The sequence below is a fragment of the Egretta garzetta genome, unplaced genomic scaffold, assembly GCF_000687185.1.
Source record: "Egretta garzetta isolate BGI_Z169 unplaced genomic scaffold, ASM68718v1 scaffold635, whole genome shotgun sequence".
Classification (NCBI taxonomy): Eukaryota; Metazoa; Chordata; class Aves; order Pelecaniformes; family Ardeidae; genus Egretta; species Egretta garzetta.
In genome coordinates, this window is record NW_009259710.1 from 1 (window position 1) to 27,484 (window position 27,484).

General features: G+C 40.5%; 1 protein-coding gene across 12 annotated transcripts in view; it reads right to left on the reverse strand.

The window, feature by feature from the left end:
• Positions 1 to 5,414: 5,414 nt before the first annotated feature.
• MARCHF7 (membrane associated ring-CH-type finger 7) overlaps positions 5,415 to 27,484 on the reverse strand; it is a 30,016-nt gene continuing 7,946 nt past the window's right edge. For 3 of the 12 annotated variants that reach the window (XM_035894436.1, XM_035894437.1, XM_035894435.1), the window contains 8 exons: positions 21,969 to 22,127; positions 19,685 to 19,856; positions 17,911 to 18,078; positions 13,947 to 15,063; positions 13,511 to 13,680; positions 12,239 to 12,348; positions 10,741 to 10,854; positions 5,417 to 6,942 (listed from right to left, as the gene is read on the reverse strand). In XM_035894436.1, the coding sequence (XP_035750329.1) occupies positions 6,667 to 6,942; positions 10,741 to 10,854; positions 12,239 to 12,348; positions 13,511 to 13,680; positions 13,947 to 15,063; positions 17,911 to 18,078; positions 19,685 to 19,856; positions 21,969 to 22,127 (2,286 nt within the window). In that variant the 3' untranslated portion in view covers positions 5,417 to 6,666. Of the gene's footprint in view, positions 6,943 to 8,832; positions 8,882 to 10,740; positions 10,855 to 12,215; positions 12,349 to 13,510; positions 13,681 to 13,946; positions 15,064 to 17,910; positions 18,079 to 19,684; positions 19,857 to 21,080; positions 21,150 to 21,968; positions 22,128 to 27,484 lie in introns of those variants that run through there. The other 9 variants (XM_035894443.1, XM_035894440.1, XM_035894438.1 and 6 more) reach the window with 9 other exon arrangements.

Consider the following 27,484-nt stretch of genomic DNA (forward strand, 5'->3'; position numbering starts at 1 on the left):
GGTTGCAGTACTCAAGTTTCGTCGCATGGTGGCGGAAGGGAGTACGAAAAAATCGCGTCTCTGCGCATGCGCGGATCGCAATCTGCAGTACTCACGATTTGTCGCATAGTGGCAGTAGAGAGCACACGGGAAATATCCATCCACTGCGCATGCGCGCTTGCCGATCTGCAGTACCCCATCCTGGTCGCATGGTGGCAGCAGAGAGCACAGTAGAAAAAATCGCGCTATTGCGCATGCGCTCCGCCCGAGCGCCGGGCCATATTTCTCTTCCTTGGTGGAAGCAGCGAGTACGAAAAAGTCACGGCCCTGCGCATGCGCGGCTCCCAGCTGCAGTACCCCATTGCCGCCGCACGGTGGCAGCACAGCGTCTAGAACCAGCGCGGGGGCGGCTCTGGGAACCTAAGCTCGGCCCCGGGGTGGGAGACCGCTCCTCACCGCCGCGGGTTCGGGTACGCCCTTGGCACCGCCCGCCTCTTTGGCGCCGAGGTTTTGCGCAGGGGCGGCTCTGGGACTGCCGGGGGTCTGGTAGGGTCCGATTTGCATGCAGGTGTAGCCGACGGAGGCGAGGGCCTCCCCGCACCACATGGAATCCCTGGTGGGCTCGGTGTGGGTAAGAATTTGGGAGGGGACAGAGCCAGTACAGGTGCCCCAAACTGACCACACAGATATTCCGTACCCTCTGATATCGGCTAAGATATAAATGCTGAGGGAAAGGGGGAGGAAGGGTGGAAGGCAGGGGCGTGGTGCCCATTTCATTTTTTACAACATTTGTCTTCCAGTGCAATTGCTATGCAAAGTGAAGCCCGGCTTCCCACAACGTGGCTGGACATCACCTGCTAATGGGAAGCAGGGAGTGAAGTCTTTGTTTTCCTTTTGATACTGTGCTCCACCTTTGCTTTTATTAAGCTACCTTTATCTTGACCCACAAGTTTGTTTTTTTCCTTTTCCATCTCATTTTCTCCCCCCCTCTCCTGCTGAGGAGGGGAGTGACTGAGTAGCTTGGTGGCACCCACTGTCACCCCATCACACACCCTCAAGACTAACCGGAAAATGTCTCACAGAGTAGCCACAACAAGGATAGAACACTAGAGCTGGGGAAATGCTTTTGGTTTGGGGTTTTTTTGTTTGTTTGTATGAGCTTTTTTTATTTACGATGTAGAACAGATGTAGAATTTTTAGCATGCTACTCCTGTGATGAACAGTTGTAGTCCAAGCTATCTGGTTTCCTGCCATATCAGAGATTCGCACTGCCTCTGGCATGCACATAACTCATGTAACGCCTGCAGGTTCAGCCTCACAAAACCAACCTTCACCTCCCTCTGCCCAGCAGCACCCAGACTGTCACTGTCTGCCCTCTCTCCCACAGGGCTGCGCCTGCTTGCCTGGCACCCGTAGGTATCTGCCCCACACAGGGTTTCTGCCTTGGGTACCCTGTCTCTTTTTTCTGCCCACTAGAGTGTCATCCATAAGACCACACCTTTTTATTCTCTGGAAACAGCTTTTCTAACATTTTTCAAACATGACCTTGTGTTACTGCAAGTGCATTGTGAGACCCCTACAGTACCTGAGTAAAGATGTGTTTGTCTCTATGTATGCAAGGAAATCCATACCCTGATTCTTCAGCTAGTGTGACGGCAAATAGATCTGTAACTGAAAATCACTTGTTCTCTTCTTGTCATTTACCCACACTCTTAAGGCATGTTTGGTGCAGCAAGAGCCATCATCTGGGTGAATGTGCCTGTCTGGTGGTAATCCACCATCAGTTGCCAAGGTTTTCCATCAACCTTCCTAACAAGCCAAAACTGAGAATTAGATAGCCTTAATAACTTGCAAAGTACCTTAATTTAAATATTCTTCAACCATGTAGCAGTCACAGCTTCTTTATCATAGAATCACAGAATCGTTTAGGTTGGAAAGCCCTTTAAGCTCCCTCAGCCCAGCTATTCCCCTACCCCTGCCATCCCAACCCCAAACCCTGGCTGTTAAATCCCCCCAGGGCTGGGGACTCGACCCCTTCCCTGGGCAGCCCCTTCCAGTGCCTGACAGCCCCAAGGGGAAGGAATTGTTCCCCATGGCCAACCTCACCCTGCCCTGGCACAACTTGAGGCCGCCCAGCTGCTCCCCAGCAGCCTGGGGCTCCAGACCCCTCACCAGCTTTGCCGCTCTCCTCTGGACACGCTCCAGCAATGCAACATCTTTCTTGCAGTGAGGGGCCCAACCCTGACCCCAGCATTCAAGGTGCGGCCCCACCATTCTTTAGGAAATAGGTATTTAAACAGATGAACTGAGGGGGTCTCGGGGGAAGAACTGTGTCTCCAGCCACACATCTACAGAAAGCACTTGCACAAACTCAGCAGAAGGGGCTTTCATGACATTTTGACAACCCAAGAAAGGGCACCTGTGCAACAGTGTTGGGGAACCAAGCTCACAGCAGCCAGCTTGGAGGAAACAAGCTTGAACACAGTAGTCCTTAGCAGTCCAAAGTCCTCGTTCTCCTACCCCTCTTCCCCACCTCAGAAAGACCAGATCACAACAGGAGCTTGGGGTGCTCTACTGGGACACGAGGAGATGCAAAAATCAGCATTGAGTCATCACAGATTACCTGACTCTACAAAGGAATGTGCCACAAATTTGGCAAGCCCTCATAGGTATTTGGAGATGCAACAAATCTGAGAGCTGCCCGTCCTGCCACATCCTCTGCTCCCAGCACCTCCCTTCCTTGCAGAGTGTTATATTGGCACTTGCGGTATTGATTTTCACTCACCAGTGTACAAAACTATTGTGCTTTCCACTAGCTGTGTAATCATTATGCTTATACAAACATTTTCTGTCTATAAAATCATGCATGCACTAAGGATGACTGAGTAACTGGGGCGTCATATGAGGAACGGCTGAAAGAGCTGAGGTTGCTTAGCCTTGTCAAGAGTCATGACAAGACAGAGTGGCAAATCAATGGGTCCTGAAGGAACTAGATGACAATCAGAGGGTTCTGGGGACCACTGAAAGGGAGGGATCCTGAGGGAGACCAGGGGACCAGTGAGAGGGGGTGCTGAGGGAACTAGAAAACAAGAAGAGGGGGGATCCTGATGGGAGTGACAGCACGTGAAGGTGTGCTGAGGGGATCAGAGCATGAGCAAAAGGCTATGGGGTGCAGTAGAGGCAAAGAAAAGGGCTCCAATGGCAGACTGTAAGGACAATGAAGTAGCCCTGAGGGTGTCTGAATTCTAATGGAGGGCTGTGGGGCGTAAAAGAGACAAATGGAGATATCTGGGCTGCACCAAAAAGCAAACTGAGGGGTCTTGAGGGAACCAGAAGGCAGCTGGAGGACTGTGTGTGGTGCACCAAAAGACTTGAGGGCTCTTGAGGGGGTCAAGGGCAAATGGAAAGAGACTGGAAGGCAGACGGATTTGGGAAACAAAGGAAAATGGAGTGCTAATAAAATAATCAAGAGTGAAACAGAGGACATCTGAAGGGACTGACGAGTCAACAGAGGGCTCTGCAGTGCGCTGGAAGGCAAACACAGGGAGCATGAGGGGAAAGGGTAACAAATGGGGCAGTCCCAGGTAGATTAGAAGGCAATTCTCTGTATTTACTCACTTCCATGCTGTTTGGTGAAAATCCAGGGCACAAGTCAGGAACTCCTTCAGCCAGCCTCAGCTGACAATTCTCAAGTGCTTATACTGCAGAAAAAGCCAAGACTACAAGTCATTTTCTGTAACACAGAAACACACTGCAGTCTCCTATCCAATTCCATTTTCAACCCAGTGACCTATCCCAGATACACAAGGTTACACACATATGCAGAAACCAACAACAAAGCCTGCAGCCACTTCTTTTACTAGAGGTCCCAAGACTTCAATACTGCACCAGTACCACTTAGCTATCAAGCACACATGGTGGCCCCCAGGGAACGCCCCCATTCATTTTCCAAACAAGCAGCAGACAGAATTCCACACAGATAACTCATCTGACTCTAGAACAGTTCAGTTGGAAGGGGCCTACAATCACCCAGTCCAACTGCCTGAAACACAGGTATCACAGCTAGAATTAAACCCTTCTACCCTTCCAGCTCCAGTGCTACCTTATTACATGCTAGATGACCCAGAACTCCAGGCTTTTCTTTTGAGCTCATTAAGCTCATTGACAGCTTACACTGCTCATCCTTTGCTGTTCCAGAGAGTGGTATCAAGACTGAAGACACGTCCTCATAATGAAAGAGTGGCAGAAGAGCCAGAACCATGGCCAGGTTTGGGAGAGGCTTAACAATGTACAAGATAAAAGACATTTGAAACAATACAGTTCAGTGCAGTGTAAGCAACCTGGAAGATGAGGTTGGCACACAACGAAAGAACAGTACACACAGAGTAGCAAAACTCAGAATTGTGACATGGAAAAACATGCTCTCCCCCTCATCCCCAACACAGCTGTAGAACCTCAGGATGGACACTTGCAGGCATCTCCATCTGAGGGAGCCACAGCTGTAAGGACTCACAATGGCACTGAGCAACATACTTGGGCCCTATCAACCCCATGGTTCTTAGCTGGCCCCAGGATGAGATGAGGCACTCAACTCTGCAGCTTATTCCCATCAGCATGATGCCATCCACACCTGGATCTGTCATCACTAGCCTCATTGGGGAGATCTGGGCCCACCACTGAGGATCAGGTACACCTGAGAACAGCTAGAATGAGCAATGAGCTGTGGTCACTCCCTACGCCTCCAAAGCCAGGGTGAGAACATGGTGCAGGCACGAGACAGCATCATCCAAGACAAAGGTATGCTTGCACAGACACTTGCATGAACACATATATGCTTTGTGCTGACACACACACACACACTTGCATGGACCCACAAGGGCCTGTACAGACAGATGCTCCCATGGACAGAAATCTCACAGCACAGGGATATGGAAAACAACAAATTCTGATTGCTCCCAGCCTCTACCCTTCTATAGCTAGGGGAGGTCCGGGTTGCAAGGCAGAGCTCTCCTCAGGGGAGGCAGCTGGGGCTGGCAGCCACATTCTTCCCAACTGGTGCATTCAGACCCTCTGCTCTTCACTGATTCCACCACGATATTCCCCCATGTCACTCCTTCATTTGCACTGGAGCTCAACCAGGCTGCATGACAACAAAGTGACAATTCACTTGAACCGCATTTGTACATGGAACTGCAGCTACTTAAATTGCTCACCTCCATGGAATGCTACTTGTTGCAAGGACAGAAAAAAAAATTAAAAATATCAAGTCATCAATTTACTAGGCTATCAGAGCTCATCCTTGTGACTCTACAAGTATTGAGCGCATATGTAATACCGTCTGCTTCACCGTATGTTTTATTAAGCTATACCAACTAACTCAGAAACGATTAAACATTTAACTTTTATTATAAACCTGAATTCACTTTCTCCAGAAAGGAGTTAGAAACATTTTCACGTACGCCTGGGCCTTCACTTTTCAAATGTAGGTCTCAAAGAGAGCTGTATTTCAACTAATTGCTGGAATGATACTTCTGAGTGTTGGCACTGAATACCCAATGCCTAAGGTTACCAGAATGAGCACAGAAATGTGCAGTTTCCTTAGCATTCCACCTTCTTTCAAGTCTTACAAATGACAGACCACCTCATGTCATGCTGGCAAAGTTAACTCTTAAAATCATGTGAGTTCATTTCAGCTGTTAAGGCACATCCTTTCTTCCACACAAGTTAGTTTTACATACCATAACAGTAAACTAAACTCAAGGTATTTCAATATACTGCCCTCTTTGCAGATACACTGTTACTGTAGTTATTAAAAATCTAACAAATATTTATAGCAAATACAATTCCAATACATGTATGACAATTTATTGTACCACCATTCATATAAAGCATTTCAATCCAAAATGGTCAGAAACAATCTTAAATAACTGCATAAGAATTTACAAACATTAGTAAAGATATACCACAGCCTATAGCTTTCTAAGTTTTCAAGTGTAAATTCTGGTAGATATCCATATTTAAATAAAATGGACAATACCAGCAGAGATGTATACCTCTATCATCTTTATTTATAAAGAAGTGACAACACTAGAAAACACATTGATAACCAGTGATTTGAACAGTGAAGGTGGGATCTAAAAAAGTCTGATTAAACTAAACAACCTTAGGTCTTTATCAAGTTGCATATCTGCCAGGAATGCTGAAATGCAAGAGTTTACACCTGCAATATTCCATAATGGAACAGCCACATAATATCAAATATAATCTCCAATTTCCAAACCGTTACATAGAAAAGCCATCACTAACACTTAAGTATTAGAAGACCACTGCAAGTTCTTATTGCTTTTTGATTTAAATAATAATCTTCAAAGAAATCCAAACCATCTCTACAGCTTCTTGCTCATCCTCCTGTTCATTCATTAACACTGGAAGCAGTTATTATATGATGCAGCAACAGAGGCATTTAAAAAAACCCAAACAAAACCTATTTTAGTACATGAACATCCCCACCCTCCCTGCCCACCCTCACCCTGAAACCCACTAAAACCACTTGGTGCCAGTAGAGGAGCAAAACTTGATAGACAAAACCAGAAATCTGACTACAGTAAGAAGGAAACATAAAGGGAGATACAGCTTCCTTAAATATTCAAAATCTGATGTCCTCCAAAACAAAGCACATCATCCTCATCATTTAAAAAGGGAAGTTGCTTTATATGTATCTAATCCTTGCACATGCTGAGTAGTTCTCAAGTCCACTGAGTTCCACTGTGCAGCAGTTGATTTTGAATTCAACCATGTTTCAAAAACTACAGTAATATTCAATGCACTTTTTACTAAGGAGAGGAAAAAAACAAATGCATGTTGATGATGTTCTTGCCAGTTCAGCATTTCCGCAGCAATTCCGTTTGTCTCTTGCAATATGAAAGGTCTACCAGCATCAGTCTTCAGAATCATCCTCAGAAGCTGTTGGAACAACACAGTAGAATCAGAAGCCTGGACAAAGCTCTGTGAAGTTAGAGCACTTTAAGATGAGTAGTGGAAATAAAGGTAATTTTGTAATATTAAATAGCAGATTGTAATACCCACCCAAACCTTGTATAATTACATAGCTTAATTTTTAAATGCATCTCATGTCTGAAAAATATAGCATTTTCAAATCAAAACTTGACATTACGAAATGCAGCGTCCTCCTGCTGTTCTTCCTCAAAATAAAAGGAAGAAAACTTAATTTATGCCAGAGATTCAACTTTTATGTAGTGTTTACAGTGGCTAATTCCAACAGTAGTCAGAGGAGAATATACTCAATCCATGACAGCAGCACCCAACACAAGGGAAAGAAATGACTCAAAATTAACAATTTGGATACTTAAATATCTAGAAAGATTTGGCAGTCTAAACAAACAGAAAGACTCTTAAACATTTTTTTTTACATATATATATCTATGTTGCTTGATGCAATTAAGTCAGGCCTACTTGGAAGCAGCTCCTCTCTCCACACCCATTCTTTCAGCATATGCAAAATGAACATAAAGCCCACATATGCATAGGATTTTGTTGCTGCAAGGTGAATTAAAAGACAAATAGACACTTGTCAACTATGGTAAAAAAGTCAGTACACACATCTACAATAGGTTTGTAAAGCACTAGCTTGTCCATAATAGGAATTTAATCTGTACTCTTAAGCAAACTCTGCAGTCAAGAAAGTATTTATTTACACTCGAGTAACTTGTTCCATCTCTGAACACAGAAAGAAGCAAGGTCTGTCTCCTCACTTCTCCAGTTCTTGGAAGAGAAATGTAACTAAAGTAGCATCAATAATAAATCTATAACTTCCTTACCTGCAAGTTAGATAAAGCCTGAATTAAATATAGATTAAATTACTGTGTAAAACGGCAATCATTAAGATTAATTTTTACTCTAACAAGGATGCACATAACATAGGAGTAAGTTCTGAACTCAAGTCCATCTTTACCTGCTCTGAATGCAGAAATAATCACCTGCTCCTTGTGCTAAAACTTCTACACATACCACATTCCTTATCATACTCCAATAAGTCCTATGCACTGAAAATTCATATACAAACTATGAATGTTGACAGACATTCACATGCACACTAGGGGGAGAAAAAAAAACAAACAAACCACAACAAGGTAGATCAACTACCCTTCTAGTGCCTATTCATCATGCCCAGAAATAATACTTAGATTCAGGATACATTCACCAGAAGTCAGCGTATAGTATTGAATTTAAAGCACACTAAAAAAAGCCATTAGGTGAAAAGTAGGCTAGTCCTTTGCCAAAATTGGCAACTGTTAAATTTCATTCCTGAAGTGGATAGGTCTGATCAAGGAATACACACAACCAAAAAGTGTGTGTGGACAGAAAAAAGAAAGGGGAGAAACAGGGCAAAAAAAAGAAAGGGGAGAACAGGAAATGGCAAGAGAAGTATGGTAAATTAAGTGCAGCGAAATGCAACTTTGAATGTCTCTTTTCTACTAGGACTCATGTAAAAGGCTACAGTCTGAAGGTCACCACCAATTCCATAACTAAGTACTACTAGAATTACAATAACCAAACTGTAACTAGTGAGGAATCTTGTTATCACTTGCAGAAAACACTTCTGTTGTTGCAGAAAACACTTCTGTTGTCTAAACTCTATGCTGTTGGGAAATCAAATCATGGAGAATTAAAACCAGTTCCCCCTCGGAATAATTCTACTGAGAATGGAAAAAGCACTGCTGGGTAAAGTCAGATTTTCAGTAATTAAGTTCAGTATTATGAATCTTGGCAAGGAGGATTGTACCATTTAACTTTGACTTGATCTAATGGGAGGGGAAGAGGGGAAGCACCTACTTTCAATATCTTCCATATGTGCCTGAAGAGTTCTTGCAAGGTTAATAAACTAGAAACAAGGCAGAGAGAAAGTAGTTTAAAAGTTGCAAAGTTATCTGCAGAAATTCGCAACAAGCTAGCAAAGTTTTCTTCACTTTTTCCTTACTTTTTACACCCCAAAGCTTCATCCCAGATGTCAGTTACCCTAACCCATTTGCCCAACTTATAAAAATCAATGCAAAATTTAATATAAATCCCCACACATTAGACTTCAAATTGCTATTGCACAGATATTTCAGCTTCCACTTTATGTCAAATATTTCTGGTAGCAGTCAGTGGCATCATCTTCACGTTCTACAGTCTGTAAAACATCAATTTTGAAAGTAGCACACATAAACAAGTGCCAGATTTATGAAAACCATTCCTGGAACTTGTAATGCAGAGAAACATAACCTAGAAGGACTGCATTAGTTGGATCCATTTCATTTATTCCACTATTAATATGGCAAAACAGAGCCCTCTGACTGACTGAGGTTAATGAAAAATGCATAAATACACCTAAGTATACATAAAAAGTTTAAGAGCAGCATTGCTATTAGGCAATGGTGGCAGTTTAATGTTAGAAGTATATGGTATCAAAAACCCAAAGCCAAAATCCCTAGGGATACAAGTTCCTCAGGCAACTCTGAAAGTCTCAGTCAAGTGGGTTTTTTTTTTTGTCAGTGATAATCTACATCACTGTTTCAGTGATAGTCCAGATGTTGAGTTACAGCAAATAAAATTAAACAAGAATGTAACGCTAGTTTCCATAGTTCAGTCGTATGCTCAGAATCAAAGACGCATCGGTGCTCTCACTGGTTTAAAATGGAGTGTCACACAACTGTGTAATGCCGCCTCTGATGAAAAAACAGTAAAAACCATCTTATTTCTGCAATACACTCAAGCTAGTAACTGTACTGGATGCCGGCTACTATTAGATTCTGTGTCTTATGTCTCCGCACTTGTAGCAGAGAAAACTGGACATTTCATTTGTGGAATACAAGCTCTACGTTAAACGCCTGCAGAAAAGAGGACCGCTTAATGCAGTAAGAGATTAGAGCACAGTCTTGCCTCTACCCCAAAGGTCCTAGTACCTCCTAGCAACCATTCCAATAAGTGTTGCACAAGCTTAATATTGTCAATTCTTCGTGTGTTACTTCAAAAAAAAAAACAAAACCAAAAAAAACCCAAAAAATCAGCTTTTCAGGAGCTCATTTGACGAAGAACAATAATTCATTATCTAGTATCAAATAAAACCTGTAGAATACAGGACTTCTGAATGAGTTGCTATGCAGAAATAACTTTGTATGATGATCTCTTACTGGTAAAATGTATACTTACTACATTTCTAAGCCAAGCCACTTAAGTGGGAAGAATCCAGTCAAATACAACTAATAAGAGTTTTGACTAATGCCAGAAAATCATACTATAGCTAGTCAGTTCCAGAATGTAATATTCAAGTACATATTTAGGCACAATCCAGCAGACAAGCATTGCAAGGTCTAGGCCTTTGCAGTGTAGACTGGCATGAGAAAAATTAATCAAGTAAGATAGTCCAGCATTCTCAACCGCATGTTTTGTACAGAGGGAGGTTAACCTTCCAGTTTTACATAAATTCACAATAATCATGAAAACATACATGCAAAGCCGCGAATTACCAACAACCTTGACAAAAATGACTTGGCAACACAGTAACTGCAATAAAGTAGTACCTTCAGTTTCAAATCAACCATGGTGTTACTGCATTGACAAACCTGGACCATTTTAGACCTACACTTGTTAAACAAGCATGCTTCTTGCCTATCTAGCTCCTAGGTCGCTCAAGGCAACAATCCAGTTCCAAGTCCTCTGTATAAGCAATTCCTACCATAAAAATCACTGCATACTTACTCTGACACGCGTGCTGGCCTCACTTGCAGTTCCTAGCATATCAGAAAAGCGCTGCTCGCATAAATGTAACAACACTACAAGGTAGAGACCAGAGCTGATAAATTCATAGTCTGCCTTAAAGGAGATCAAAAGAAACATTCAGAATGTCAGTGATATGTCTGCATATACGATTCAAGCAGTAGAACAAGAATTAAATTTTACTGGAAACATTGTATATTTGATCTCTAGTTGTTCCAAGAGAATTAGGGAAATGTAATACTAAAAAAGTTTAATTACTGAAAAGCTATTTATACTTCCGGTTCTTCCCACTCCTCCGCCCCTAGATCTAACATGTTATCCTTGAAGATAAACAGAAAGAGTACTATAAATAAACTCTCAGTCAGTGTGATTAGTTCACAGGAAGTAACCTGGGAATTAGAGTATTATACCACTGGGGGAAATAAAGCCAACAAACTTCACTGGTTTCTTTTCAGTGGTTCCAACACTTTACAGAAAGCCAAAATAAAGGGAAACACTATAAAAACTTTATGATATTTTGAAAAATTATTTCCCTTCTAAGATAAAGAAAAACTTCCAAAATGCTACTGCTGAACTGATCGTTTAAGTGTCAATTCTTCAGGAAAAAGATTCAAAGCTCTTATTTCTATCAAAGTACAGTGACAGTAACCAACAACCAGTAGTGCTAAAAATATACGATGATGACACTCTTGAGAAAGACTTTTCAGAGTCTTGCCCAAGCGACAGGATCTAGAGTACTAGGGTAAGAGCTTACTCTAAATAATAAGAAAATCAGAGGTTGATGTTTGGCCCCAAAACTGATGTCACTTTGTATTTTCTTTAACTTCTGAGGCAGGCAAGTTTCAATAGTCTTTCTATATTCACAGAATACGAGCCAGAGAATAAGGAAAACCCTCTGAATAAAATTTATTAAAAACCCGCCAGCTTTATGTTATGTATTAACTTTTAAATACTACACAATCCAGTAGTTCTAAGATAATGTATTTTATACAACGAGAGCAACAATAATGGGCCTTTAATTTAGGAAAGGACTTGAAGGAGCAGTAGGAAGCTGTTAGAAAGGAACTTCATTTCTACCACTAACAAAACAAAGTTTTTAATGGTATATTTAAAACAACTGCTTAAGTGTTTTAGAAAACAGCCTAAGGCAAAGACAATTCATGACTTAATGTGAAATTCAATCTAATCATACTAGTATTCCCACCACACCTATGTATGTGGCAGAGGCACTGGACTGTAAAGCTAGATGACAGTTCTGCAACTAAGAAAAGGGTAAGAGATATTACACTTACTGAAAGCTCAGCTATAGGAAGCACAGCAGGAAGATAGAATTTATCTAAATAGAGGAGAAAAATCTGTTCCATGTTGACATTAGGTGCATAACAGTCCTTCTGAAAAGGAGATGCATTTTCCTTCTCTAAAGAAGAGCCCCCTCCCAGCACTAAACCAACACTTACCAAATTAGGCAAAATATACTAACTTGTTCGTTTGCATGTGCCCTATAGAGTTCATGAATGTCAAAGTCTTCCAGATTCAGATGCAACTTCTCCTTGCACAGCTCACAAGTTGTTACTGCTTCCAAAGAAGAACCTGGTGGGGAGAGGCAGGGGGAAAGTCATGTGTCAGGTTCCAATCATCTATAACATAGCACACAATTATACAATCATTACAAACTGTAACTACTTCTTGGCTTTATTTTGCAGGGTAAGGTTAGAAAGAAAAGAAATACCAATGTACTATCTACTACTGTCAGAATTTAGACGCTATGGACTGTTTATTCTCTATCCAGCTCCACATATTTTGTCTCATTCTGGACACCATATGACTCTTACTGGAAGTCTGGCATAAAAATCTCTGCTTGGGCTGTTTGAATTCTACACTGTAACCCAAATATACACAAAAGTAATAATAAATATACTGGAATAGCTAAAAGTTATTGCCAAAGTAAAATTTGGGTTCAAAACAAGCTGCTCCATAAGCAATAAGATGAACAAAGCAAGTTTATGCTGGATTTATGTCTTATTTAGTTAAATACTTCATCTTAATTTCTCCTCCAGACTGAGGCTTCTAATACATCCCTACTCTGATGTGGGCCCTCTGATACTCATTAAAAATGTAAGCATCTTTGGTAAAAAGTATTCCATGATCTTCATATCTTCTACCAAGCCACATATTTTTAAGTCTTCAAAATACTACAGATAACTTAGATATAAACTGGTCGATCAATTTATTACAAAAACACAGCGTGCAATTTCTGAAGTGTTTCTTCAACGTGCATATAGAATTTTTTTAAGTAATTTTTGAACAAGCAGTTTTAACTGCCTTGAATGGGAGTTGGTATCTTAAAAAAAAAAATATTTAAGTATAGTTACAATAGAAAAACATTTTTGGATTTTCAAATTCCTCTCACTCTGCTGCTGCCAGCCTGGCTATAAAAGTCTTAAAAACTACAACCATATGCACGAGGAAGGGTGGGGAACAAACTCACCCGAAGTGGTAGAGAAGCTCTGAAGCTACACTTCTGCTATGTTATATTTTGTCTAATATCTCAGCAGACAATCCCAAGAATGTAATTCTCTGAATGACAGATACAGTTCTTGGAACTACTCACGTGAGAAGCTGCACAGACACACAATAAGCCTGTAAGTAGCACACTGTTGTTTGTCCCCAGATGTTCAATATTAGTAAGAGTAATCCTCCTGATTAGGTCTCCCAGTGTAACTGGAAGTCTGCCTTGGTCTAGTCTGCTTACCTGAATTAATCTTGGACTGCAGCCATTTCTTCATGCACTCCTGGTGAACATACTGCAGACTTCCAGTGCATTTGCATGGCTCTATTAAAAGGTTGTCAGAACTTGCAGAGGACATCTGACAGATTCTGCATAAGTCACCCTCTTCATCTTCAGAATCTTCTAAAAGCAGGCTGAATAGGAAGGAATATCAACAAACGCTGTGAGGCGTTTTACAATGTAAGGCTTTTTACAATTACAATTCCTTTCATCAAACTGTTTTAATTCTTGCAGGTTTGAGAACAAGTTTCTCTAAAGACAAAAGTCAGCACAGCAGTGATAGAGGACTGAGTTGCTGCCTTCCCTGAAGCAAATTTTCCTTTTAAGAACACGGTTACAGAAAACCCTTTCATGTTAAGTCAGGTACATTTTATTATCTCAAAAGAATATACTAATTTACCTCTCTTTAATTTTCTGGAGTCTTTCTGGATCTCTTGAAGGTGGAATTTTAGACTTGCCACTTTCTTGTCCATCAGACTGATTCCAGCCAGAGGGAATAATATCTACAGTTATCAGAAGATTGTCAGACAGACTGCTCCCTAACGCTGGAGGCACTGCAAAGCGAAAGAGAGAACCAGGCAGAATTCCAGAACTTCTCCTACTGTGGGCTGAATCTGGTGGGGAGGCAGTAGCTGTAGGAATACCAGATACTGCAGGTGTTGGTGGTCTGCTAACAGAAGCCCGAGGAGGGCTATCTGATGCTTCAAGAGAGGTCTCCTCACCTGACTCTCTTCTTCTGAAGACACGTTGTGATCTAGCAGTTGTATCGGAGGTAGAGATCCTTGCAGATTCATCTCTTCCTTCTCTTCTTCTTCTGGAAAAGAGAGGTGTACATCTGTTCCTCAAAGATGATGATAACCAGGATCCCGTGCTCCTGCTTTCAGAGTCTGGTCTATAACTTTCCCCATCTGAATCAGGGTTATGATTTTGTGAAACTCCTGATAAACCCCATCTTCGTCTAAGAAAACTAAATCCCTGAGAAGCTTCAGATGTCTGAAGTCCTGGAACTTCTGGAGTTGCAGCTCCATTACTGCTTGACAGAGTAGAAGCCTGAACTCTTGGGACCACCGTTGACTCTTCAGAGCCTAATGATCTTGCATGCAATGAATCTTGGCTAGACCTTCGAGAGAAAAATGTAGATGACATACTAGATGCTAAACGAGACAGCAGCTGTCTGGTTGTGCGCCTCCCTTCGCTGTCAGCTGCAGACTCATTCAATGACCTCTGAGAAGATAAAACCCTTTCAGAACCACTTGAGGAAGAAGTTTCATCTCTAATGGCAGTAAGAGAAAATGCTGGCTGTGTGCTCCTCTGGGGAGATTCCAGCTCATTTCTCCTTTGTCTTGAAGAATAGCTGGATCTGGAAGAGCTCATGTTAGAGTCTCTGTTGAAAAAAGATGGCTGATGATCAGAAGGCAACTGGCGGTTCATGGATGCATTCAGCCTCAAAGTGCTTAAGGAGTTCTCTTTTGGTCTTGCTCCCTCTGCATATGAAGAGGCAGGCCTGTCTTGAAGATCTGTTGCAGAAAAGCAGAGGAAACTACTATGACAAGATGCGCTCTCATAATTACATTCCAGATTGATAACTCTAAAGCATAAATCCAGAAGTTCATGATTTTGTGATCCTTATGCAAAATTGTTTCAAATTTGGCAGATAGATTCCAGAGCAGTATTAAGTTTAAATTTACTTACCAGAATTTTGAAGTTAAACTGAAACCTAGACTTGTTTCAGACTATTAAATCTATTTGGAATCTAAAACCCCTAAATTCTTCAGATTATCAAGGTGTGACTTACTTTCTTATATGTGAGTATGAAAATCCTGATCATCTGACAGAATTTACCTAAGAACAGCATCTGCATTAAAACCAGCAAACTATATACAATACTATTTGTAACGTAAAGGTCCATTCTGCCTGTAGACTAAGAAAGATGGGTTAATCAAAATTTCAGCAATGTAGCAGACATCTGAGCACCCAAAACAAATGCACAGATAAAGCCAAGTATATTCCCCATCTATTACAACAAGCTACCCTTATTCTTCTCAGCATAAGAACATCAAGACCTGCAGTTACAAACACTACTTAGAGGTAGCATAAAATCATTGACTTTGGATAACAGAAATTGAATACTACCTAAATTAGATGCGTACCTTACTACAATAATGTTTTAAATCAAGAACTCAAAAATAAAAATACTCTAGGAATACTGCAATTGCACTTCTTCAGCCCAAAAGGGTTATCTAGCTATTGCTTTTATCAAAGAAATGCAACAACTAAGGTAGTTCACATGTTCAACTATGCAACTGGTTTAAGCACTATCAGACTTAACCATTCTGGATTAATCATCTCATCTGCTCTCCCAATTACCTATAGTCAACTAGATAACTATCACCACATTGTTGTGTCCTCCTCTGCTTTTTAAGCGTATATTTGATCACCCAATGCTTCCCAGTGGCCAGCAGGGCAAGGGAATTGATTCGGTTCCTCTGCTCCACTCCAGTGAGACTGCACCTGGAGTACTGCATCCATCTCTGGAGTCCTCAGTACAAGAAAGATACGGACCTGTTAGAGCAGGTCCAGAGGAGGGCCGTGAAAATGATCCAAGGGCTAGAGCACCTCTCCTGTCAAGAAAGGCCGAGAGAGTTGGGGTTGTTCAGCCTGGAGAAGAAGAGGTTGCAGGCAGACCCGATTGCAGCCTTTCCATACTTAAAGGGGGCCTATAGGAAAGATGGGGACAGACTTTTTAGCAAGGCCTGCTGTGACAGGACAAGGGGTAATGGTTTTAAACTAAAACAGGGTAGATTCAGACTAGATAGAAGGAAGAAAATTCTTTATGAGGGCAGTGGAACACTGGAACGGGTTGCCCGGGTTGGTAGTGGAGGCCCCGTCCCTGGAGACATTCAAGGCTGGGTTGGACAGGGCTCTGAGCAACCCGATCTAGTTGAACATGTCCCTGCTCACTGCAGGAGTGTTGGACTAGATGAACTCTAAAGGTCCCTTCCAACCCAAACCATTCTATGATTCTTATAAGCATATGTTCTGTAAATACTGTGCCTCAACACACTGAGAAGAATTCTACTGTAGCTGAACTGTAGTTAACATTACATGAAGTAGCTGAGGAGGCTAACATCAACTAGTCTCCTTCCTCAAATGGCTAGATTTGGAGGGCGGGGAAGAGGAAGCAGCTGAAGCCTGCTAACCTCATAAGGGAAACTTCTTCAATACTTTAACTACATAACAAGCATAGGTAGATTAAGGTACAAGGCAGAAGCTTTCTCTATGTATTCTGGAACTGAAAACTTTCATGTTTGTAGTTTTGGTGGTTTTGGGGTTTTTTTTGTTTGTTTGGTTGGGTTTTTTTTAAATGTGTTCTGCATTGCAATCACCATTTATTGTTGAAGCTGAGGCTCATGCATCTGACAGATTCTAACTAAAGAAACATCTGCACAGATGCCAAGCATCTACCATATGGTTTTGATTACACAGCAGGGAACACAGCTGGGAGTTATTTTTATAGCACTTAACAGTGGCACTACTGCTAGAAACACAGCACAGACAGTAAGAGGAAGGCTGTCCATCCATCTGTTTCTCTCCTTAGGCTCTACCAGGTAAACTCCAACTGTCCACTTACTAGCGAAACAGCGTATGATGACATTAAAACATACTCTTCTGATAGGGCAAGACTGCAGGACAAAATCTGAAGCTAGTTTTTATCTTTTCTGCTTATCTTCTATACTTGTAAACATTTTTTTTTTTTAAACTTCTGCATTGTAAAGTACCACTAACGCATCTGCAAAAGGTGGCAAATCAAGACTAATGACGAGCTTCCCCTGAGATAGCTCTAGAAGGCCACAACACTTTGAACAGCAAGCAAAAGTGACAGTGCAGAAACCCGTACTAGTCCTAGCAGTTACCATGGAATAAACCTCTCATCTCATGTAAAGTATGCGTTTGTTTATTATTTTTTTTCCAGTGGTCTAGCAGTTTTCCCTAATAACCACTCAAGAATCCAAATGCAAAGAGATGATACGGGCACCTTCATGAAAACCCTTTCCTGAGTCAAACTAACCATTTCTTCTCCCATACCTGAACACAAAAAGATCTTAAGATGAACAAGAAAAGAGGCTTACTGACTATTCACACAGGCAAACACGGATACCATTTTCTGACTGAATGCCTCAACAAGCTAAACCATTCATATGTCAATGCATGAAAAGTGCCCAGCCAACTTTATTTAGAAGTATACCTTAATATTAAATAGGTCTTTTGGCTTTGTGTTTTGAAAAAAAAATATTAGAACACGTGAAGAAACTAACAGGCATGCAACCTATGGGTTTACAAGCTTTCAGCTGTGCAACACATACATGTTGAAGATGAAAAGTCACTGTTTCTGTAGCTGTGATCCACCAGGTTATTAACGGACAGATCTGTTCTTCTTTCTAACTCTCTCCGCTCTCTCACCAGCTCAGTTCCAAGGGAGCCAAACATCACAGACGAAGATCTAGGAATCCTACTGTACCTCCAAGAAGAATCTAGAAAGAAAAAGTAAATCACCCCCCTGTTTTTGTAAACATTTAAAACCCCATTAAAGCTGGTACTTATGCATGCATTCTGGTTATACCATATATATCAAGGACGAGTTTAACAATACCACTAAGCTGAGAAAGTGGCCAGCTGCCAACATAAAACCAAGAATAAGCAGTATGCTGCTGCTGCTGGCACGCACTTCATCTTGCTGCAAGTTAGTCCTGAAAGGTAAACCTGAAAAAAGTAATAATACTTCCGTGAAGAGTCAGACCCATTAACACTCATATAGTACAGGAGGAGGAAGAGAAATATCATCTTGCTTTCTAATGGTAACTAGTTATTAAGCAGACTTAACAATACAGCAAAACAGCAGCTTGAGACTTAGTAAATGCTGCCATTCTAATGATGCTTAAATGCTCCCAAAATTAATTTTCCAGAAGGACAACTGAAGCTTAAATGCAGCTTAGACACAACATTAGACAATGACTAATACTGTTCTTGCTCATTCCGCAGAGTAAACCACTTCAGCTTAAAAAGGGATCTTGTTTTTTTGCTAAGCGCCAACAGCTAAATAGGGAACTGTACATATTTCAGCTGTGAACAAAACTCTTGTTCCAAAAAAGCGTTCTTCCGTGGCTCTGAAAAATCCACCTTGATTTTGTTTCACTGCTAACCTATAAATCCAAATTTAAGCATTCATTGGTCAGCGGCGTGGTGGCCAACAAATCCAGAAACAGAAAGACAGATAGTCCTACACTATAATGAGAAATGTTAATGGTGGTCATTTTATTAACAAAGAATAAGAAAGCACAAATACCAGTTTGAGCTAGAATGTATTAACTTTTATTTGGATGGCTGTGTGGTTCCATAAGAGGATATAAAAAGAACATTGATCCATACTCACAAGAGTAATCTGAGTGGATCTAATGGTCTGTTTCAAAATGTTCTAGAAGTATTTTCAATATAAGTCTTCTACTCTTATTTCCTGACCTTTAGACTTCTGTTAGCGTATCGCTTAACTTACGTCTATCCAAGTATCACATTATTCACAGCTTTAATAGAAATGTCCGTTTTTCCTGAAAGAGCTCCTAGCGTAGAATGTTTATTTTTGCCTGGCCTATAGAATGAGTTTAGGCCCTGCTAAAAAAGAACTCTTTCTTCCCTGACCCCTATAAACAGTGCTCCAATCAGCCATGACACTGTGCTTCTTGGAACACAGAACTAACTAAGGTAAAGATTTCCTTTCTGCTGCCCCTGGCACACGTAGGTTTACCAACAAAATTCGACTCATGAAGTAATAGCAGCTGCACTCATTCTTTCCTTGAAATTTTAACCAATTAAGACATATTTGAGCCATGAAGTTCAGCTTTACTGCAAATGGAATAGGTACAGGTAATAATTTTGAAACGACATGAGTACAATTGGATTCTCAAAAGATCATGTTAACAGCATTCTCAGTACTGTGGATACTGCTATCAGTGTGAACATACTCTTCTGTTAGACATAGGTTTTTAATATTTTAGAATAATAAAAGCCTAATATTTCAAAGCAAGTCTTTCAAGACTTGACAAAACCTAATCTTACTGCTCAGACAATTTTCACGTAACTCACCTGAAAAGGCAGTCAAGCCATTACTTCTCACAGAAGAGGTAGATGTACAAGATAGCTTAGGCCTCTTTGAATCACTATCTCGCTGCTGGCTATGCAGTCTTGAATATGCTCCCTGAGTTCTCTCAGACTCACCATAACACCCAGATGTAAAATGAGAGGAAGATGATGTAGACTGAAATAAAATTAAAAAAAAAAAATTATAGACACAGTATTTCAGATGTACTTACACTGAACAAAAGTGTACATAATGCAAGGCTCACAAAAATAGTAAAGAGTAGCTTCAAGACACAAAGCTTTTTATTTAAAAATAATGTAGGATTTGTGCTTGTGCTCTTGATCAGTATTCCCAGATTTACTCAAGACAGTCTTACCAACAAAAGCTAGTTTCTATTAAAATCAGCATTATTTTTCCTTTATAGATACATGTGGCTTACAAGGGAAAAAGATATTCCTGACTTGTAAGATGCTATAAACACAATCAAATATAGTTTTGTAGATCTCCAAGGAAACATAATTTTGCTCTCCAGAAACAACCAAAACCGATCAGCTTCATTATTTCATTTAATAGTTTAACTATTCTGGCTTATTTTTTATCAACCTAAAATATACTTAGCTAAGGAGTCAGCTCTCGCCTCTAGTAAGCTGTTTATACCAGATGTATTTTGTTTACATTAAGCTCAAGTGCAACTGAAAGAATTCAGAGTAAAGGATGGGTACAAAACAATTTTTGCAGTGTAGAGCACCAAAGTAAAACAGTTTTTAGATACTAGTACTAAAAAAAAAAAAAAAAAAAAAAAACCAAAAAAAAGATAGCCTATAAAGCTGTTAGTCTGGTTACTTGCAGCCAAGACATTCACTTTCTATTTGAAATGTTTTGATTTTGGTTTTTGATATAAAAAAACTTGAGCTTAATCAAAAAGCCCAATTGAGCTGTGTCCCCCCAGAAAGTATCTATAACCAAGATCCTTTAAGGATCAACCAAATCAGAGTAGTTGTGGTTTATTTTATTATGTTTTTTATTAAGCTTATGACACTACTTTTTACTCTTTAAAACTAAGTAGTATTCAAGTATTTCTCTTATCCCATCAGTAAAGACAGATGGGAAGACATAGAACCTAACATCACAAACCAAGTACAAAGCCAGGTTATTTTCCTTCATGAATCATCTGTTTAATAGATAACTTATCTTTTAATAATTTGCTATTTGGTAAGCAGAAGTTTCAGAGTGTCTTCTTCAATGTCCACTTGCATTAGAACTTAATTTAAGAGAAAAATTAACTTTAATGGGGAAAAGTGTATAATTTTGAAAACTCTACAGCACCAACTTAACTAGATAAGTAGGCCAATAACAACCAAAGACTCCATTTGCATGTCAACTGTATGTAAATACACCTACCATGACTTCCTCTGAAGGCCAGCATCTCCATGCTAGTTCCTCCCCCCACCCTTATGTCAGTGTCTTCACCTTTAAGTCACGGTAAAAGAAAACAAACACCTATTTAAGGTGCAAGCACCCAAACATCTTTTGGTTTGAAAGAGCAGAATTTTCACTTGTTCACTATCTTCCCGCCAAACATCTTCACAGTCTTCTGCTTTTCTCATCTTAATACTTCTACTGCAATTGAAGGTGTTTTACTGTCACTCTACAGCGCCCAAGCATGCCAGAGACGCAAACCACTTTATTTTTGGAGTTATGAAGGCATATTCTCAAGCCCAGTTAAGACAAGCTGTTAAGGCCTGAGCCTGGATCTCAGTTGGGTGACAGTTCAGCCTCTATTTTCTTTCACAATATGCTGTAAGCAACATGTCAGCAGAGTTGGACTACAAATTGCTCCTCCACAACTAAGTTTTCTGAAGCAGGTCTCCAAAACCATGAGCTTTGTGTTAACTCACAAAGCTGGTACAATCCAAAAAACACACCCCCTAGAAATACCTGATGGAACAAGCTGAATATAAACAATTTTGCCATCCGTAGGACTATAACGTGTGAGATTCCAATCTCATTTTTTCTTTTAAATGGATACTTACAGATCCACTCTCACTTCAAATTTATCTTAACTATTAGTAAAACTAATATACATTATTATTTTCACCCTCTGAATAATTTCTTAACACCACTATCTTCTTGCTTTTCCTCCATCTTGACTTAATAAGATCTACTTATCTAGAAATATTACAGTAAGCCCCTGCTAGCAGCTTTTCAGATTGGGAAGGCTAAGGTAAAACCCTGATCTTTTAATTTATTTATTTATTTCTAAAAGTATTACACATTAACAATTCTCACCAATCTGCTTCTGCTTCCCAAAAATCTTCCAGAATGTGGATGGTCAAGTGTCCCTGAGTAGCGAGTTGGAGAGGATGTTGCAAGCTTCCAAGGAGTTTCATGGGTGTCTCTTTCTCCAATTCCCCAGTCTCTACTGGAACTATTCAATACACTGGATTCCTAAAGAACAACATGCTTATCATATGCATCTTGTAACTCAAAAATGAACTTAGTATCTGATCTGAATATTGAAAATACAGGGAAGTGGAGGTACAAACAAATTGGGAAACCTTTCATGAGAAACCTCAAGGGATATCCAAGAATAAATGAAACAGGCTTAAGAGAGAACCACTAATAAAACAAGTTGGTTTTTTTTTAATTACTTTCTAGCAATTATCAGCCCCTTTATCTGTCCTCTCATTTGACTGTGGACAATAAAAAGCTGAAGCATAAGGTTTTTGAGGCATTATACCAACTTAGATACTCCAGCAACAGGACAGAATTAAGGACCTCACTTTCAAGTGTTAAGTAAAAAAACCCACACACATAGAAAAAGAGTCTCCATGACAGCAGAAGTGCCACAGCAAAAGTGGCTTTTTGGCCACTAAAGCAAGCCATCTGTCTTTTCCTGGTCACAAGTTTTAATACAGGACAGAGTGGGTGTAAAGGGCTGGCAGGGGGCAGTGAAAGAAAAATCATGTTTGGGGCCTACTAACCAATAATTATTTTTAACATAAGGAGCATGATACGTCCTAGTAAAATAGATGGGAAACCAAATGTAAGCTATGTCATCAAGTTATTATTCCTTAAAAAAAATTACCACGCTACTGCAAATTACACAGTATCTTCTCAGTCTTAGAACAGTTCCCTTTTACCACTGCTTAACTTTTTTATTTCTCTGCAGTCTATTCTAATAATCTGTCATTGTGCTATTTAGTAGGGAAGGCTTGCAAATTAGTTGTTATTAATTCCAAATACATTTCATGCAAGCAGCAAAAATACATTTCCATTTTTCACTACAAAATTGAAACTCTGTGTCTCTAAGTTTCTTATAAATCACAAACATTGAAGACCACCATAAAACAGTAAACAGCACTGGGTACAAAACCACTTCAGGCTTAAGAAATAAGGTAAATAGTTTTAGTAACCGATTTCAGACAGTGCGAAGATACTGAACCCACGGTTTGATATGCATAACAAACTAAGACTGTTTGGCAAAACAGTCCTGCCAATATACATTGTTTGCTGCATTACCTCAGAGTGAAGTGCTCAAATTATTTAAGTCTGGTATCTGTAGGGCAATGACTGTAACTGTTCTTGTTGTGTTTTCTCTTCCAAGATACTCAGGAGCTCTAATCTTTACCTTGGCTACACAGGCAAGTTGCTAATAATGAAACTGGGAACCATTTAACATACAAATCTGTCTATCTTTCAGAGAACCTAAGGGATGAGGTTCTACACTACTAGTTTCACCGAATGTCAATGAATAGATAATTAAGACATTGTAATTTAATTTGATCCACAGAATAATCACTGAAGTTAGTAAAATTAATAGAAATAACAGATATCCAAAGATTTTATTACAGCTAAGCAGAGTTTGTAAGTACCATCTCTTTCTGTGAGATGTTAATAATACCACTATAGCAGTTTCTGTCACTATTTCTTAAAGGTTGTAGTATTAGGATTTTAAAAGCTGATGAAATACTCATGCTGCTCATTCTCACAAGCAAAATTAAACCTGAAAAGAAAGTATCAGCCAGTAAGTTTTCTCACATTTCAAAGTCTCAGTAGGATTCATCAGGTTCCTAAATTATTTCATATATGGATAATCTGCCCATGTGCACAAGACTACACAACTTTACGATGGAAGTAAAGCTCTTGTAAAATGTTCTTCACATGATCCATACCTGCAGGCTTAACTGATCTTGAAATACTTACCTTTCCTTTTTCTCCAGCTGTTAGATTCTGAAGATCTGAGAATTTAATCTTATTTTAAGTGTCTGCATCATCACGGTAAAGACCTTAATCCAGAAACAATGCACACTAGCACAGCACTGAAAGCCAGTTCATGGAACTACACCATCTACCATTCTAATGCCAACACAGCTTTTGGTAGCTGTGGCATCTCTGCATTGCATTCATTTCTTTGAAAGATGTCCCAAGTCCAAAACAGAAAGAAAAAAAGCAACATATTGTGTATAAAAAAAAAGTGGCTTTAAGAGAAAATAAATGATATCAGGAAAGCTCAACCTAGTTGCTATATCTGAAACTAAAAACCAAAAAAACCCCCCAAGAACCCCCACACAAACTATTTGCTTTCTTCCTTCAATTCAACTTAATATTTAACAACCCTTGTCAGAACTTCATAATTAAAGCATTACACAAGGTATTCTTTTTTGCTGTCTATTTTCAGTAGGAGAAAATGTGATCGGGAAAACTTACTCAAAACAATTTTATATATTACACTTGACTACCACTCCATTAAAAAAAAAAAAAAAAACCAAACAAAATTCCACTTAATTTCTCACAAAATTGTTAACAAAATTGTATCATAAAGCATTGGAATTTTTTTTCTCATACCATTACACTAATTTGATTTTTGTATTAAAAGTCACCTAGAAACAATGCTATATCACATACATCAGATTAGTTTACCATTAACCTGCTTGTTATGCCTCTGCAGATGAGCAGAGGCTACTACCCAGACTGATCTCAAAAGTGTATGACATACAAGAATTCATACCTGTATGGAAAAAAGAGAAGAGGAAGGAGAACAAACCCACCTGACAGAAACCTCTCTCTTTTTTTTTTTTAGCCCTAGTCAAAAATCAAATACTCGAAATTTGACTGCTCTGTCTCCAAAGGTTTTTGAGTTAAGCTATAATCAAGGATGGTCTCTAGCTGCAGAAACGCCTTTATATTAAAAAGCCAAGTCTTCAAGTTCTCTTTCCTCTATATACCCAAAGCATTACTGATTTTTCTTCTAAATGACAAATCTTTTAAATGATTTGGAACTGAAACAACTCTTAATATTTTAAGGTAGGCTTCCAAATGGATTAACAAAGAAAAAGAGGCCTGCCCATTCCATTCCTATCCGACTGGACTTAGTCTTATTTAGACTATTTGTTTCTTCTGTATGAGGTTCAATAAGGCCAAGGGCCAGGTCCTGCACTTTGGTCACAACAACCCCATGCAACGCTACAGGCATGGGGAAGAGTGGCTGGAAAGTGGTGGAAAAAGACCTGGGGGTACCGGTTGACAGCCGGCTGAATATGAGCCAGCAGTGTGCCCAGGTGGCCAAGAAGGCCAATGGCATCCTGGCCTGTATCAGAAATAGTGTGGCCAGCAGGAGCAGGGAAGTGACCGTGCCCCTGTACTCAGTGCTGGTGAGGCCACACCTCGAATGCTGTGTTCAGTTTTGGGCCCCTCATCTCGCGCTCGACGACTGCCTGAGAGGAGGCTGTAGGGAGGTGGGGGTCGGCCTCTGCTCCCTGGTAACAGATGATAGGACGAGGGGGAATGGTTTGAAGCTGCACCAGGGCAGGTTTAGGCTAGACATTAGGAAAAAATTCTTCACCGAAAGGGCTGTCAGGCTCTGGAATGGGCTGCCCAGGGAGGTGGTCAAGTCCTCATCCCTGGAGGGATTTAAAAGAAGGATAGATGAGGTGCTGAGGGACATGGTTTAGCAGTGGGATGGCAGGGTTAGGTTAAAGGTTGGACTTGATGATCTCAAAGGTCTTTTCCAACCAAAGTGATTCTATGATTCTTACCCCAGTCACTTGTAATCTTAACCTGCAAGCAACAATGGAATTTGCTCCTACCAACTCTGTAAGTACCAAAGGTTAGTCAAGTGAAGGAGTTTCCCTGCACTTTTATCACTAAGCAATAGCCTTGTGTAACAAGCTCTCAGACTACCTTCTATGAATTGGAGTGGAAAGAAGGGATACAACATAATCTATACGATTATTTTCCCCCTCTGTGTTAACTGGAAATTGTTATAAAGATCATTGCTCACATTAGAAGCACTTTGCTCAATAGGAAATAGCCAAAAGATAATACGCAGTGCAGCAAACACGCTGCAGTTCGTGTAATAAATGAAATAAAGTACATAACTCTTCTGTTACAGTTTCATAACAGCAGTAATGCATCTAACTTCACAGCACCAGTTCAGCTCAAGACTCATCTTCTAACCAACAGCTTTCAGTGCTACATGTAGACTGTGTGGGTCCATAAACCCCTACAAAACAGTAAGACTATCTGATTTGGTTTGCTGAGCAGCCAACCAGTGAAAAATGTACAGGAATCCAAAAAGCAAAAATGACTGAAGACCATCCTTAGACACTTCCTTTAGCCTATGTACTAACGAACACATGCATGCTAGATAATGCAAAATATAATGCATATACATGCAATTGTGCTAAAAATAATGAATGCTCTATTACTTGTAAAGCTGTTTCTGGAAAAGGCATTACATAATACAATATCCCACATAGCTTGTCAGCAGGGACCAAACTCATAACCATTTTATCAAAAAAATACGAACATTTAAGCATGGAGTTAAGTTTCTGCAATTTCAAAGACCAAGATGGGTTTACATTTCTGGGCCCAAAACTGAGGTGAGAACTGCTGACAAGAGCAGAAACAAAATAAGAAGATAAACGAGCCAAACAACCATCTGTTGTTTTCAAGGGCCCAAAACAATTTCTGAAGTATACACCAGGCTTGTTGGCAAACACCAGGCCTACTGGCAAAAAATGGGATACACCTGGCTCAAGGGGCAAAAGGATGCTTGCCAAGAAGTTAGCAGGGCTCATGGAAAGAGCTTTAAACTAAATTTGAAGGGGGAGGGGTTTGAAACCAGGCTTGCTAGCATTAAGCCTGGGGATGGCAGGCCAGCGTGTGAGGGACAGCGTGCTAGCGAGGCCCCTTGGTCTGCCACCTCAGAGAAGTGGTGCATAGTAATCCAAGTGGCAGCAAAGATGCAAAGGGTATTGATGGGTTACTGACAACTACAATTAGTCACGCAGGAATCAAAACTTCTCCCCTCAGAAGACTGGCGGGATCATTAGCCCTCATTAGATGAAGGGCATCTAAAGCGATGCTCGCAGCACGGGCAACGGACAGGAGGAATTAGAAGCCATCGTGCAGCAGGAAAACGACGATATAGTTGCCATGGCAGAAACGCGGTGGGACAACTCACATAACTGGAGGGCTGCCATGGATGGCTATAAGCTCTTCAGGCGGGACAGGCAAGGAAGGAGAGGCGGTGGGGCAGCCCTGTATGCTAGAGAGTGTTTTGATTGCCTTGAGCTCAATGACAATGACGGTAGGGTTGAGCGTTTACGGGTAAAAATCAGGGGAAAGGCCAACGAGGCAGATCTCACGGTGCGAGTCTGTTTAGAGACCGCCCAACCAGGGAGAAGAGACAGATGAAATATTCTACCAGCAACTGGGAGAAGTCTCACGATCGCCAGCCCTTGTTCTTGTGGGGGACTTCACAACTTAGCAGATGTCTGCTGGAAGTACAATACAGCAGA